Source organism: Rattus norvegicus, chromosome 10 (genome assembly GCF_021556685.1).
Source record: "Rattus norvegicus strain SHRSP/BbbUtx chromosome 10, alternate assembly SHRSP_T2T, whole genome shotgun sequence".
NCBI lineage: Eukaryota > Metazoa > Chordata > Mammalia > Rodentia > Muridae > Rattus > Rattus norvegicus.
Window position 1 is genome coordinate 39,233,923 of NC_141543.1, and position 16,078 is coordinate 39,250,000.

At 43.7% G+C, this 16,078-nt stretch overlaps 1 protein-coding gene and 1 pseudogene across 1 annotated transcript; both read right to left on the reverse strand.

Annotated features, from left to right (window-relative positions):
* Positions 1-9,522: 9,522 nt before the first annotated feature.
* Or2v2c (olfactory receptor family 2 subfamily V member 2C) lies at positions 9,523-10,470 on the reverse strand. The gene is given in 1 exon segment (NM_214832.1): positions 9,523-10,470. A coding segment is annotated over 1 exon segment (948 nt).
* Positions 10,471-10,969: 499 nt separating this feature from the next.
* On the reverse strand, positions 10,970-15,664 carry Wbp11-ps6 (WW domain binding protein 11, pseudogene 6; annotated as a pseudogene).
* Between the last annotated feature and the right edge of the window lie 414 nt (positions 15,665-16,078).

Here is a 16,078-nt window from a genome sequence, read left to right on the forward strand (position 1 = left end):
GGCTTAATCCCCGGTTGCAGACCTGTGTGGTAGACTGTTAACATCTTTGTGGGCCAGAAATTAGAAAGTGTGGGGACAGAACCAGTGGCTGGCTTATCACTTTCAAAGAGCCATCCCTGGTGACTTCCTTCTACCAGCTAGGACCCACCTTCTGAAGGGCCCGAAGCCTCCTGATTGACAGCAGCAGAGGAGCAAACATTCAAAGCAGGAGACAGTGGGGGATGCTTTTTACATTAAGCCACAGCCACAATAAACAGGGCTGGGTAGAGCTCAGGGGGAGAGTACACTCAGCATGAGGAAGGCCCTGGGTCCTGTGTGCAACATCAAACCAAGAGGCAGAAGCCACGGACCCCGCCGAAATAGACAAACTCAGCTACTCCGAAGCAAACACTTCTTTCTTTCTTTCTTTCTTTCTTTCTTTCTTTCTTTCTTTCTTTCTTTTTTTTTTTTTTTTTTGCAGCCTTTGACATTGAGTGGAAAGTCTCACACACACCGAGCAAATGCTGGCTCTGCCTTCATCCCCATTTAATAGCTAGGGACACGGATGTATGGAGAGTCTGTGAAACCTGTCAAGCAAAACAGAGTGATCTGGACCCCATTCTCCCGTTACCTAGCACTGGATCTACATTTCAAGGCTAGGCTCACATCTCTATGAAAATGTTTAGGGATGTTTTATTGATAACGAAAGCTCATATTTTAGCAACAACAGTGAAGAAAACCTAAGGAGAACAATGCCTACTATCACCTCTTAAAACAAAAACTAACCAGGCATGGCGTTGCATGCCTGGAAACCCAGGATTTGAAAAGTATAGACAGGAAGGTCAGGAGTTCAAGGTCATCTTGGTGCTAGTAAAAACTGGGCTATGTAAGATCCCCTCCCTCCAAAGCCAAACCAAACGACCCAAAAGAGAACCAGAAAGAAAGAAAAAAAAAGAAAAAAGAAAAAACAAACAAACAAACAAACAAACAAACAAACAAACAAACAAACAATACGGCAAAATGAAAGCAAACAAACTCAAAGCCAGATCCCGTTCTTACTCAGGCCTGGTTGTTCTCTTCTTGGCTCTCTGCTGCCCCCATGTGGCAATTCGCTTTCCTAGTCGGTGAGACTACTCACTCACTGAGAGCTACTGACTCACAAGACAGTCCTTCACTATGGTCCTGGAATGATCTTGTCCTAGGTAAAGTGCCATGAACAAGCCTTCCTGGTCCGTGGGGCAACATCACTCCATTTTCCTCGTCAGTTAGTGACAGGTTTGACTGGTTGCAGATTACCACACTGGAGTTATTCTCAAGGGCTACCCTTTGCTAACTCGGTCATTCCACCATCAGAGGCTCCTGCTGACCCTTCTAAAACATTCCCTGACTCCTTCTCAGTTGCCACTTCCCACCTGACACCAGCATCTGTCATTGTTACTGTTCATGGGTGGCAATGCTCCCTAACTGGGCTAATTAATTTATGTTATGCATGTCAGCACCTCTGGATTTCCTTGTTTGACTTTTCCATCATTCCATAGGCTGTCCCCTACCCCAGGCTAATGGTGATGCTGCGTTTGCATACCGTATGGATCCCAGGCTGCTTAACAAAGTGACTGTTATGTTCTCAGCAAATATCCTTTGAGCAGCATTCATATTGTCCAAAAAAAAAAAAAAAAAAAAAAACCTGTGAAAATTTTTGTCTTGGCTCCCATGTTTCAACTCTGTCTGCTCGGTGTTTAGGCAGCAGTTTTGTTTTGTTTCCTTTGGATGAGAGAGCAGCAAAAAGCCACTTTGTCTCCACACTGTTCTTTGGAGGAAACATAGTCTGTGTCCCATATCAGCACTTTTCTTGATCCCCATTTTTCTCTGTCTTTGTGCAGTGCCTCCCTACTGCACACAATTCCTCAATTCAGGGACCCAGAGATGGTCTCACAGACAGAAAGAAGGAAGGTAAAGGAAACATCAACAAGACATTAAGAGGGGCTGGAAAGTTGGCTCAGTGGTTTAGAGCAATGGGTGTATAGTTCCTGAGTTCAATTCCCAGTGACCACATGGTGGCTCACAGCCATTTGTTATGGGATCTGATGCCCCCTTCTGGTGTATTTGAGGACAGCTAGTGTACTCTTATGCATGAAATACATACATACATACATACATACATACATACATACATACATACATACATTAAAAAAAAAGACACCAAGGAAAAACAAGGGAAGAAATTGGAGGGCCCCAAAAAAGAATGGGGAGCTGGAGAGAAGACTGCTCTTCCAGAGGTCCCAGCAACCACATGGTGGCTCACAATCATCTGTAATGGGATCCAATGCCCTCTTCTGATGTGTCTGAAAAGACAGCGACAGTGTACTCACATACATAAATTAAATATTTCCCCCTTCCTCCAACAACAGTAGGACAGACAATAGGAGGAAAAGGATATGCTGGTTCACAAAGAGAATCTCACTTTCCTTTGGTTGGGTGTCCTGAAGAAAACATAATTCAGCATGACTACCCTATAGAGGGAGTTCTAGCATTAAAATAACCATTTCCTCTTCCCCCTGCTTGCTCTTACTAGGTGAGAGGGACAGGAAATAACTGCTCCTTCTGACCCGAGCTCCTTCCTTAGTCTCCACTAACCCAGAGAGAGAAAATAGGAACACGTTGCTTCCATACTCACAAATATTTGGAATTGATCCTATACCTTGTGACCTACTTCTATCTGGTCGGGAAGTGTGCTTCATAGGTGTGCAGAGGGCCAGAGTGTACACCCATTGTGTCTGCCTTCCCTCATAGGTTATAGTGCACAGGACCAGAGTCTACATCCTTTGTGCCCTACATCCCTCTCTAGTCCTCTCCTTTCTGTTTTACCCCAAAAGTGTTCCAGACTTTACAATAAACTTTATCATCAAAGTTTTAATTTTTTTGACATGTGCCACCCATGTAAGTCCATCTTCCCACTGGCCAATGTGTCTGAGAAGACTCATCTTCTATCCTGTGATCTCTATTTCAAGAGCAGAGAGATTCCTCCAGGCTTTGAGGAGGGCAGGGCTATGGGACAAATGTGAATGTGACAGATTAAACATCTGCTCTCATGGAATTTCCTGTTTAGATTTAGTGGAGCACAATAAATATACAATTTTTGCTTGTATGAAAAAGTCACAACAAAATCCACTTTTTTTTACAATGAATATATGCTAAGAAAAATAAAATAAGTGACACAATAATTTTATAACTAATATTAATGTCCCTGATTGCCAATGTAAAAAATTATGAGGAAATAACGGAGAGGAAAATAATCTGAGCACAGGAAAATGGAAGAGTCAGGAACCACAGGCGTTGATGTTCTTGGTCCATTTTGTACACACTTAACATGCTTTTAGGGATGGGGAGATGGCTCAGCAGCGAAGGGCACTGGTTGCTCTTCTGGAAAACCTGGGTTTGGTTGCCAGCATCTGCATGGAAGCCTTTTATTCTCCTCTCCCACATTACGTCCCTTCTACCATTTCCCCTTCATTTCCTTCTCCCAGTACCTGCCCTCACCTCCCCTTTCCTCCAAATCAACTCCTCCTCTGTTTCTCCTCAAAAACAAAATACACAGAAACAACAACACAACAATGCAAGTCCCCTCAACCCCAGAGATATCCATCAAATATGACCCCAAAATATGCAATAAGACTGGACACAAACGTGGTATCATGGCTGGACATGGCAACCCAGCAGGAGGAAAAGGCTCCCAACAGCAGGAGAGAGTCAGAGACTCTTTTACTCTCACTGTTGTGTGTCCCAAAGAACAGCAAGCTACAAACCATAAGCTGTATGCAGAGGACCTAGCTCAGACCCATTTGTGGTCCATGTTTGTAACGGCAATTTCTGTGAGTCCTTGTGAGCCCTGCTTAATTGATTGTATGGGTTGAGTTCTCATAGTGACCGTGACCTCTCTGGCATCTACAATTCTTCCTCCTCAACTTCTACAGTGTTACAGGATATTTGATCCCCCTGTGAACCTTAGCACACACATTTAATCCCTCTGGCTAGAATAAAGACATGCCTTTAATCCCAAACAATGAAGGTAAAGTCAGTTTGCAGAAGGAAGCAGCCATGTTTGAAAGTCATGTCTTATTGAGAGGCAGACAAGGTAATGGATCAGAGAAAGATTTGACAGAATAGGATATGCCCAAATCTCATGAGGAAAGAGAGGAGGGAGAAACTACTTAAGAGAGGAGAGAGGGAGGGGAGGCAGTTTTACCAGTAGAGATTTACAGAGTCACGTGGAAGAGAGAACAGGTTAGATACAAGTAAAGACAGAACTGAAGAGCCCAGAGTAATTCCACACATTGGTCTGCTGCCCCATCTTACTGCCCTCAAGTATATTCTTTTCAGCTGCAGTAAAACCACCTGACCTGCCTTAGCCCCACAAACATTGAGATAAGATGGCTGCCGTAGAATAGCCCAGAGCCTGTACAAACATCCTGCTATCCTCTACACCCTAGGCCTAAGAACTGACCCTCGATTTATGGATTCATTCTGTATTATCCCCTGAATATCTACTCATGGGTTTATGCTTCAGACTGCCCCCAAGCTTCAAGGTCCTCATTGTCAGGTCCCCAGCCTGACCTTGACCCTGGACTATTAGAAGTGTTTCCCTGAGTTGAGTAGGTGGTCCTTTCTTTATTATTTTCATACCCATGTGCAGAATGAGCCAGAGAATGAGGAACCATTAGACTAGAACAGATTGCCAGAGTTAGTGTGAATCAAGCAGAGCAATTGAAGGGGTATGTATGGGGGAGCAGATTGAATTGGTCAGCAAGGAGTGACATTTGAGCCAGAATAACTGAGTTGAAATCATCCAGCCCGGGATCGGAAAGAACAAGAAGGGTGAGCTTATTCAGCAGAAAGTCTCAGAAGCCAACAACATTCTAGCCATAGATAAGATTGTATGGAGGCTAGAAGTTTCCAGGACTAGGCCTAGGTTAGCAGATGGAGGCAGTAAGCCTCAGAGATGGCAATTAATGCAGGAGAATAAAAGACACTTTTACACTGAAGGGTCCCCTGGCTCCACCTAGTGGGTGGCAGTGGTCTCTGCAGCTGCTCCCATAAGCTGTTGCTTGATGCCTCTCTGATGATAGCTGGGCTAGGTCCCAAACTGCAAGTATAGCAGAATATTATTAGAAATCATTTCATTGACCTCTCCACCTTCTACTCCAGTGGTGTTTGGTTCTATCCTGGGCCTCTGGGGTGTCCTGATGCTTCCTGGCCATTCAGGCAGTGTCAGACATAGGCTCCCTCTTGAGGAGGTCCAGTCATGGTTTGGTCACTCCCACCACCCTCATTTCATTAGCCCCTCTTGCAGGCAGGAGAGATTGTGGCCAACACCATCCTTACATGCAGACCTATATGCAGGCAAAACACCCAAGCACATAAAAAGACAATAATAAGTTTTTCTCCAGTAAATAACCTGGAATTTCCCATAGGTCAGTTGCTTAGCACCTGTAGTGGAATATCTCTCTCTCTCTCTCTCTCTCTCTCTCTCTCTCTCTCTCTCTCTCTCTCTGTGTGTGTGTGTGTGTGTGTGTGTGTGTGCTGTGTTCTACTAAGGCTAAGCTAGACATTTCAGGAAAGCAGAGTGTACATCTCTCCCTTGTTCACACTTCCTGTTGGTCTCCATTTTCTCTCCAGGTACCATCCTTCAATCCTATTTTTTTTTTAAATCTGCAGTTTTGCAGACAGAAAAAGAAAAGATGTTCATCTTTCTGAGTCTGTTTTATTTTAATAGCCTTTCTTATATAAGACACATTTTCCAGTTAATTGAAGTATATGCCTAGACAAAAGGAAAGTCTCTTGTGATCCCGTTTCCCCAAATGTCTCAGGGGTAGCAGCTGATCAATAGATATCTGTCAGTTGAAAACCTGATTTTGAATTAAGTGTATCAGCTCATGGTAACCCTCTGTATAGCTTTTCCAGACCCTGGGTTTAAGTCTCATGGTAGATCTTTGTGCAGCATGTCCAGGTGCTGGGTTTGCTGCAAACAGAATAACAGCAAACTGGCTTTTGTCTTGGCAATGCAGTGGATACATAGTTCATGCCCTAAAGGAGCAGACAAAGAAGAAACACCCCAAATCACCCTGACTTAGGCGAAAGTTAGAAAAACATTTTAATGCTGTTTTAAAAGTATTTGTTTATTTTTAGATTGAAACAAGTATCCAAGGCTGTGCTGAATTTCTAATCCTCCTGCCTCCACCACACGTGTGCTGGGATTATAGGCAAGTACCTATATTACCCAGGGCTTTTGGTATATCAGGCAGGTCCTTCATCAACTGAGCTATGTCCTCAGCCCAACTGAACTGTTTTTTTTTTCAGCAGGGGTCTTATGCATGTTGGGCTGGCTTTGAACTTGTAGTGTAACTGAGGGTGATACTAAGTTTTTGAGTATTCTGCCTCTGCTTTTTTTTCTTTAACCCAATTGGTAAGATATAATTGCCCACCCAAACATACAAAGCCCAGTACCATCCATCCCTTAAGAACACTCATAACAACCTGTAAAGGTGCAGCGTGGAATCTTAACGTCACCCGCCATATTGTCCTGCCACGGCTTCTTCTCTCTCCCTCTCCTCTCCTCCTTTCCGTTCCAGTCTCCTCCTCTTCCTTCAAATTTCTCTCCCACCCATCCTTCTTTCTCCTCCAATGACAGGCCTCCTTCTATCCTGTACCTGCCCCTCACCTGTATTTTACAAATTCAATGGGGAGAAGGTTCTGGTGAAGTCACCTGATTCCTGAGTATGTGACTAGGTAGCTGTCCTTGGGGCAGTGAAATTAGCATCAAAATACAGATAACTCCAGGGCAATACACAACATTTGCCCCTTTTTGTCCAGTTAAAAAGTCTTTTCACTTACATATAAATTGAGTACAATTATTACCATTCTACAATTTATAAAACATATGATATACTCAACACCCAGTCCATCACTATACCAGTTAAACAGAACATTTAGTTATTCATTCTAGCTTAAGAAAGGCTTAAAATCTGTATTATATCTTGGCTAGCTTGCATGCTATCTGATAACTATCCAATAAAATATGTATTTTCATAGTTAAACAGCTTATAGGTTATGAGACTGCAATCAGTCTTCAACCCTGTCAGAAATCTTTGAATGACCAAATATCTATACACATAGGAAGCCTAACACAGCTTGCAGAACTGAGAGGTTGTAGAGACAAATCTCCACTAGCACAGTCCTCTGTTAGCAACATGTGAGCGCAAGTCTTAAGCCTTCTGGCCCAAAATCAACTGACAGACTCTTGAAATGCAGATTTTGAAGGGCTGATCACCCTGTATTGGCAGAGTTTATCAGTTAACTATTCAGTGTAATTTGTCCTTTTCTGGACAGTATTAATCTGCAGATGAAACAGGCAGTTTTGTCCAGTGGCTGCCTAGCCACAAAGTATTGTCTCATCTAGAGATAGAGATGTTCAAATTCTTTGTTAAATCTGCCAAAGGGGAACTGTTAGGAGCAGATATGTCTCAAAAAAAAATAACTAGATTCTTGAGTCCCAGATTATTAGACATTTGCCACCAAACCAAGTTTATAGCAGAACATTTTTCAAAATTTTATTTACTGATAAAGTCTCAATAATTCCTAGAATCTATCAACTCTCCTGTCCAAAAAGTATCTGGGACTATAAATCTGAACCCTCACAGGCAGGTATCCAAAACTTGTAGGGCAAATTCGTGTCTTCTTGGAAGAGGGATGAATTAATTCTACAGGTTCAGTGCTTATGGATGAATAGTTCTGGTTGGTTCATAATATGTATGGTGTAATACATGCAAAATATGAGGGAGATTAAAGGCATGAACTTAAAGAGGAACACTTTCTGGAAGAAGAGGATCTGGTCAGATTAAAATTTGTACAAGGCAGGTGGTTAGGGTAAGAAGAAAAGAGGAACCAGAAAGGTATTTAGTACTGTAAACACTGAAATCAGTTGGCTGGCTTGGGCACCACAAGAGGCATCAGCAAGAGACCAGTATGCTCACACAATGGAAATTCTGGCTGCTACAAGGACACAAACTTCTACTTTCACAAATCCTTGGAGATTTCCTTTATCAATTAGGGCTTCCAGAGAAGGAAGCCCCCCTGTAAAGTTCTTTGAAATAAAACATGTTCACTATAAAATGCTTGTTTTGAGAATTTATCTCAGCAGGCCAATAGCATGTCCCCAAAGCAGCACTGGTTTTGTCTCTGTCTCTCTGTCTCTCTCTGTGTCTCTGTCTCTGTCTCTCTCTCTCCTCTGTCTCCCTCCATCTCTGTTTGTCAGTCTCCATCTGTTTCTCTCCTTGTCTCCCTGGTGATAGGCTTGAATCTAGCATCCCACACATGCTAAGCAGACATTGAACCAATGACTTCCATCTCACCCATCCCACTTCTTAAATGTCGTATTTTCTCATGCCATTCTTCTCCATGATCAGAGTCTGAGACTGACCAAGCACCTTCCTGGGGCTTAGCAAAACTTCCAGCACTTAGTTTGAATCCCCCATCCCCTACTTTGCTCTCTGCTCTCAAAGAGATAACTGGGTTTTTCAGGAAATGATTTTATTACAAATGTGGGCGAACAACTGATGCTTGACTCAACACAAAGGATGTGAGTCCTATTTATACTCAGAATGTAAATGGCATTGAATAGAAGGTCAAATTTTGCTGATGTCTTCAACCTCAAGGGAAACATGTTAGTCTACACAGTCAAAGTGTGAGCAGGAGACCTGCCGCTGCCCGGATGACTAGAGTCAGGTTAAGCATCAGGTTGAGGTTCAGCCTCAAGCAAAGAAAAAAATGACAAGAACAATTGAAACAGAAATGATGAACAGTCGCATACTGTGTGCATCCATTATTCCATGTGCATCTTCTAGGTCCCACATTCAGAATAAGGAATCAAACCCGTTTTAGCCTGTTTCTCCTGAATAGCACAATATTCCATTTTTACTGCTTGAATCAACCGTAAAAGATTTCACACTATTAAATGAGAAGTCTCTCTAAAAAAAAAAAAGAGCCTTACTTTCTGCCATCTGGAAAATTTTTCATTCATGCCACTAATAGGAGGCTGTATTGTATAAATAACAGATTAGTGGTAGCTTTATCAACAAATAAAGTGCATGGCCAGTATGTAAATTAGAGAAAAATGATCATGTGTGTCCCGGCGCCTGGACCTTAAGAGACTCTGTGAACATCAGTGAGAAGGGTTACGTCTTCTGGTAAAGGAAACACTAAGTGATGAACGACACAATCTCAATGCTCCGATCCTGCAGTGCTTGGGTCGTCAGAGGTTTTCCTCCCTCCACAATGTACTTAGCAAAAAGTCTGCAAAAGACTGAGGGGGAAAACTCATGGATCACAAGAGATACAGCTAGTACTGCCTTAGGGTTCGTTAAGTCCTGTCCCAGAACACACGTGTCACACACCTCACTGTTAATGATTAAACTGTGTGATTACACACAGACAAGGAGTTATTTACTGGTCATAACACAGCTACAATGAGACAGAGTCCAACTCCAGAGCTCAGTGATGGCTGCCAATCCTGCAGCGGTCCAGCCGTTTCTGCAGTGCTCCTATCACATCACGATTCCTCAAACTGTAAATGAGGGGATTGAGCATAGGAGTAAGGACTGTGTAGAAGATAGACACCATCTTGTCCTGACTTGGAGTCCGGTATTGTCTTGGCCTCAAGTAGATGAACATGGCTGCTCCATAGAAGAAGGAGACAGCTGTGAGGTGGGAGGAACAGGTGGCCAGAGCCTTTTTCTGGGATTTAGCAGAGTGCATACGGAGAACGGTTCCTAGGATGCGAGTATAGGAGGCTACAATGATGGAGAAGGGAAACAAAAGCATGAAGACACAGCAGACAAACACTACCTTCTCAAATAGGGATGTGTCCTCACAGACCAGCTTCAGCAAGGAGAGTATCTCACAGAAGAAGTGGTCCACCTCCCTCAAGCTACAATAGGGGAAGGTCATTACCACCACCATCTGCACCAGGCCATCTACTATCCCAAAGGCCCAAGAGCTCCCAACAATCTGCAGACAGACCTTCTGATTTATGAGGACAGGGTAGTGGAGTGGATGGCTAATAGCCACATAGCGATCGTAAGCCATGAGTCCTAACAAGAGACCCTCAGAACCCACAAGACAGACATAGAGGCCAATTTGTATGCCACAACCCACAAAAGAGATGGACTTCTTGCCAGACAGGAAGTTGACTGCCATCTTTGGCACATTGGTACAGACCAGCATGAGGTCCATGAGGGAGAGCTGACTGAGGAAGAAGTACATGGGGGTATGAAGACGGGGATCAGTGTAGATGAGGAGGATGAGGAGGACATTTCCACAGAGTGCCACTGTGAAGACTAGCATAACCACAGAGAAAAGAAGAAGATCTGTTGGGCTGTAGGAAAAAATGCCCAAGAGGATAAAGTCATCTGTGAATGATTGGTTCAACCACATGGCCATGATCACCTGCTGTACTGGACCATCTGAAAACATAGACAAAAACATATTAATTGACTCTCCTCTCCCTTGAGTCTCATTGCAGACTGAAACTTGCATTTGGAATGAAAAATAAATACAACTACATTTCTTTCTGGTGTTATAACTGTAACTGTCTAAGCTGTAGCTTTATCCCATATCCTGGAAAGTGCTATCTCATCACCTCCTCTCCTTTCATTAAAGGAAAAAAAAGGGGGGGGGGGCGAGGAGGTGAGAGGAAGAGACTGGGTACAGAGGAGGGAGGGGAAGCTATGATTTGGTTATAAGGTAAATTAATTAATTAAGTTAAAAAACCAAGAAAAACCTCAGCAACAAGCCCTTGATAGAGACAGAGGATATGCTAATATATAAATAGAAAAGGGGAAATGAAACAAGTACTGGGAATAGGGATTTTATAAAAAGAAAGAATGTCTGTTTATGTGGGTGCATGCGTTGGGGCAGGAAAGAGTGTGGGACTCACCTTTTATCGGGTTTCCTGCAGGAAAACAACACAGAAATGTAATACAGATACCCAATGGAGGTACTTCTACCAAAGTAATTCAATTGTCCTTTTCCTGTTCTCTCACTTACTAAGTAGCTGTTCTTCACAGATCTGATCTCCTTCACCAGCTGTACCAACCTCTCAGCCGGGCTGTGGGTATTTATACCACCCTTGGAACTCTATTTCAGTGAGTCTCAATAAGCAGCATCTTCTTATGAGGAGAAAGTTGACCAAATAATACATACTTGACGTGATAGAGGTGACAGTTCCACAATCTGATCATTACATATTGTGTATGTTAAATAATATACTCCATCCCATAAATATGTATAATTATTATGCATCAAAGCAAAGGAATAGAGAAGGAGAAAGTGGACTGAGTTAGTGAGATGGTGATGACGGATCAGAACCAGCATCTAAGAACTGGACGACTCACTGATGGCTGCCTGCCCCCTTCTTCCGTCTTTTACTTGACTTGCAGAACTGCCTCCTATTGTCCATGTAGGAGCTTAATACCAAGAATGAGTAAGAAAGTCTCATGAGAGTCCACAAATGCCCGCTCTGGAACCAGAATCCCCAAGCTTACAATTAAAGCCACTCAAAGAGGAAACTTGGAGAGAATAGCAGGGCCAGAGCCAGTGGGGACAGATAGAAAGCTACACAGAGTTTCTACTGTCTGGGCTAGCCCGAGCTCAGGAATATAGAAATTTAAGGTTAGTTTCTTCATGTTTTATCACCATATCCTTGTTATCCTCAGGGGCCATGATAGGACCTCTACTGTACCTGTGCCCTCAGACCCTCTCAGCCAATTGTGGCCCCAACTTGCTCTTTCTTTTCCATAACAAAGGCAGCCTATGTCCACTAGCTGCCCACGATATGTAGAGAATTTGGTGAGATCTCATGTTACATATATATGTATATATATATATATATATGAATATAATTGAATATAATTTGAGCACCGGCTAGGTGTAATGGTCCATACTGTAATCCCAGCACTTGGAAAGCTGAGGGAAGAGAATAGAAAGTTCAAAGCTAACAAGAGCTACTTAGTTACTATCTGTTTCTGTGAAGAGACCCCATGACCAAGGCAACTCCTAAAAGAAAGCATTTAATCGAGGGCTGGCCTACAGTGTCAGAGGCTCAGTCCATTATCATTATGACAGAGAACATGGCAGGAGGCAGGTGTGGGGCTGGAGGAGGAGCTGAGAGCTACATGGTTATCCAAAAGTGTGGAGGGGTGGGAATACCTGCCTCTGGGATGGTTTTTTTAAACTTCTGGGAAATAACTTTAATCCAAGAATTGTGTATTTTCTTCCCACATATCCTGCTTTGAGTTAAGAAATGATATTGTAGTCCATTTCACTACAAGGAAAATATTACAAAAATATTTACACAAAAATATTAAACTCAAACACAAAAGTCAAGGTGAAATAAATCTTTTGTCTCCATAATTCTCTACTCTAGTGCTATGGCACATGAGTCAAAACAAGTAACTAAGACCTCCCTGACAGAACTCCCAAAATGGAGAGGGAAATGGTGGTGTCCAAGGGAACAGGGGTTAGAGGCAGTGCTTCAGATCCTGGTTTATTATAAAGAAGTACCTTGTGTGGTGGGATTCCAGGAGGCAAACATTAGGAGGCTCCTGGAACTGGACTTGGAAAATACCTGACAGTGGACATTGTTCTTCACTCTAAGTTTAACAAAAGCCTATTTGTCCACAAACCAGTACTCTGACCGGAAGCCGGCCTGGCAGATCTGGAAGCTGCTTTGGAGGACCAGATCTGGGGGCTGCTTTGGCAACAGACGTAGCAGAGTCATCATCTGACTTTCTTTGGGGAGCAGCAGTAGCCTCCGTATTCTCGCGGCAAACCCTCAGTGCAGCGACCACAAACCGTGTGACCTCTGCTTTGAGATTGGTGATATGGGGCTTGACACTGATCGTTGCCGTGGATTTCTTCTCAGTGGTGGCTGCGGTTGCATTATCTGCCTTCGGTTGGTGAGTGAAACTGGGTGGGTCACTCAACACCCCTGGGTTGGGCAAGGGAGCTGGTGGGAAATGGCCATGTGGGGTAGCTCCAAGAGGAGGCACAAAGGGTGTGCACATCATGCCAGGATGATGATGAGGGATACCTGGAGGTGCAGGAGGAGGTAGCCTTGGTGGGGGTACATGAGGATGGGTTCGGGGGCGGGAAGACCTGGAGGTGGGCCTTGGGGAAGACCAGGAGATCACCCTGGTGGTGGTCCTGGAGGTAAAATTTTGGTAAAGACCCTAGGATCCCAGGCATTCCAGGTGATCTCAGGAATGGAGGTGACCCTGGAGGTGGCCCAGGAAGACCTGTAGGTGGTCCAGGAGACTGTAAGGGTGGGGCAGGTGGTGGTCCAAGAGGAATGGACTGTGGAGGAGCCTGCTACTGTGAAGAGGCAGCAGAGGAGCCATCAGAGTGGGGATCTTCTTCCTGCTGCTTTTGTGATTGCTTCTCTGCTTCAGAATCATCAGAGTCATCATCATTGTCATCCTCCTCCTCCTCTGAAAATTCCTCCACTTCCCGTTCTTCCTCAGGGATTTCCTTACCTGCTGATCACAGCATCATGGCTTGAAGAAGAGTCAGCTCCTTCAAGGTCTTCCTTGATTTCCCAGGCATATCAGCAAATCGGACCCTCAAATCTGGCTTCTCACTGTTGTCACACTCACTGTCACTGATGATGCCTGAACTCCCAGTTGCTCTTTGCGTCAAATCTGTCAGTGTCACTGTCCTCAGTACTGTCATCGTGCTTATCCTGACCCATGTCCTCAGGATAGCCATCGTCTTCACTGGTGCTGGACATGTTGTCATCATTACCCCACTGAACAAGTTCTGGACTATACAGCTTGTCTTCATCTTGCCTCTGAGGGGTAAGATCTAAAGCAAAGCCCACTTAATGGCTGTACATCAGCAGAACTTGAGGAGGAGGTGGGCTAAGAGGAAGGCCTGGCAGCTTTCTGCCAGGAGACAAATGTGGAACATCATGTCCCTGGAAAGGAAGGATAGAAACAGCTCACGTTGGAGGCCCATATGCTGAGTTTTCTTCAGGATGGGGGGTGGCTGGGCACCAGGAAGAGGAATGTCCTGGATCAAGATGTTGGAAGGATCACGTGGCATATGAGGCAAAGGGATGTTCTCTACTTCCATGAGCTGAGCATTCTTGATGGCATTAAAGTACTGGCTCAGTTGAGCTCCCTTCTGTTCATATTCCACTTCCAGCTTTCTCAGTTTTGTACATATCTGGATTTTCTTTTTTTTTTTTTTATAAAGTTTTAGAATTCATTCAAAGGTTTCCCGCAGTTTTTTTACGCTTGTCTTTCAGTACTTTCTCATTCAACTGTGGCTGTTGCACTGGGTTAAAATCCATTTCCTCTAATTTCTCCATGTCTTGAAAATCTATTTGGGATCTTTCATCTTCAAAACTGCAGCTTGGATCATCATGCGGCTGCTTTTTGTTCTTTTCAACTCTCTTTTTCGTACCTCTTTTCTGGCTTGGTCTATTCGGGTTCATAAACTTCCCACTCTTTGTGGGGATGTTGATCTTTGTCCCATGTTGACAATTTATATGATTTACTTTTTAGTTAAAAACAAAACAAAACAAAACAAAATGACTGTGAGGCTCCCAGAATGGTGACAGCAACTAGTTGGTGATCCCCGAGTACTTTCTGCAAAGGGGTTTTACCTCTGCCTCTTTGTCAACCACCAAGGCACCACCATCTTGAAACCCAGGGTGGGTTTTTGAAACCTCAAAGCCCTTCCTTAAGGACATAGTTCTTCCAGAAACACCACACCTAGTCCTCTAATCCCTCTCAAGTAGTAGCACTCACTGGTGATTAAGCAACCAAATATATGAGACTGTGAGGACAGTCTCCTTCAAACCACCAAAGGCACACAGAAAGACTCTGGCAAACAAAGGAAAAGAAAGAAAGAAAAAGGTGGGTACTGAACACAAGCGTGGTCCTGAGGCATTTATAAACTACAGGAAAGAGAAGAACTGCTGATATACTCACAAAACTGTGTGTAGTGCCTGTCCTTTATGTTAGAAAGGCCATTTCCAGAATAGATATCAGTATCTTCATCCCTTTCCACTTCAGAGAAGTTTTCTAGAGACCAGAAGGGTGGCTTTGTAATAGGTGGAAAATCAAACACATTGGTGTCTAGAGCAGTGAGGATAGGAGGAGAAAACTCATCACCTTGAGAGAAGATGACAGTGGGATCTTGATCAGAATGAAGAACACAGCACTGCACACAGAATTATGGAGAGGAGGAGGGAAGGAACAAGACACCATTCACAGCAGCACAACAGGAGGGATGACCATCTCATGTATGGCAATCCACTTTCTGGTAACCCAAGAGAGCCTGGGACTATTCATCGTTGTGCAGAACAAGGAACAAAACACCAAACAGACCTGAATCTTTGTCTTTGTTGGGGCGCTTTTAGAGGCTTTATACCCACAGGGAACTGATGGGCACTGTGACTTACATCTCATCAAAGGAGGAACTAAACCCACATGAAAGTATGGTGCAGCTGAAAATGAGGACAAGTGGATTATTTTGCTGCAGAAGGGCTTACCCTTCTCTGAGCCTTCCTTCTAACCCTGGCCTTGTTGAGGAAGCATGATGTTTTGGTCTGTCTACTTTCAAAAGACATGGTCTCTGCTGCTGCTGTAAAATTAAATAAATGACTTTCTTTTGTCCCGCAGTAGATCTGGCACAATACCGCCCCATGACATCTGTTTGATATTTTCATCGTACTCAACAAAGCATCTCACCCACTTTGCTCTATTCCACATCAAACTACTGATGGCTACTCTCTGAGCCTCGCAACAATCTCTTCCCATCTAGTTACCAAGGCAGGTTGCCACCATCCAGACATACACGTCCCAATTCTGTGGCAGGCCCAGTATCCTGCCACCACACACACTCTCTTGAACTCAAATTAAATTGCCACATGAAATAACACACAACACAATAACCTCTGATCCAATTGATAATATATAATTTGCTCATCTAGACATACAAAGTCCTGTATACATTCATCCTTTAAGAATATTCATAACAACCT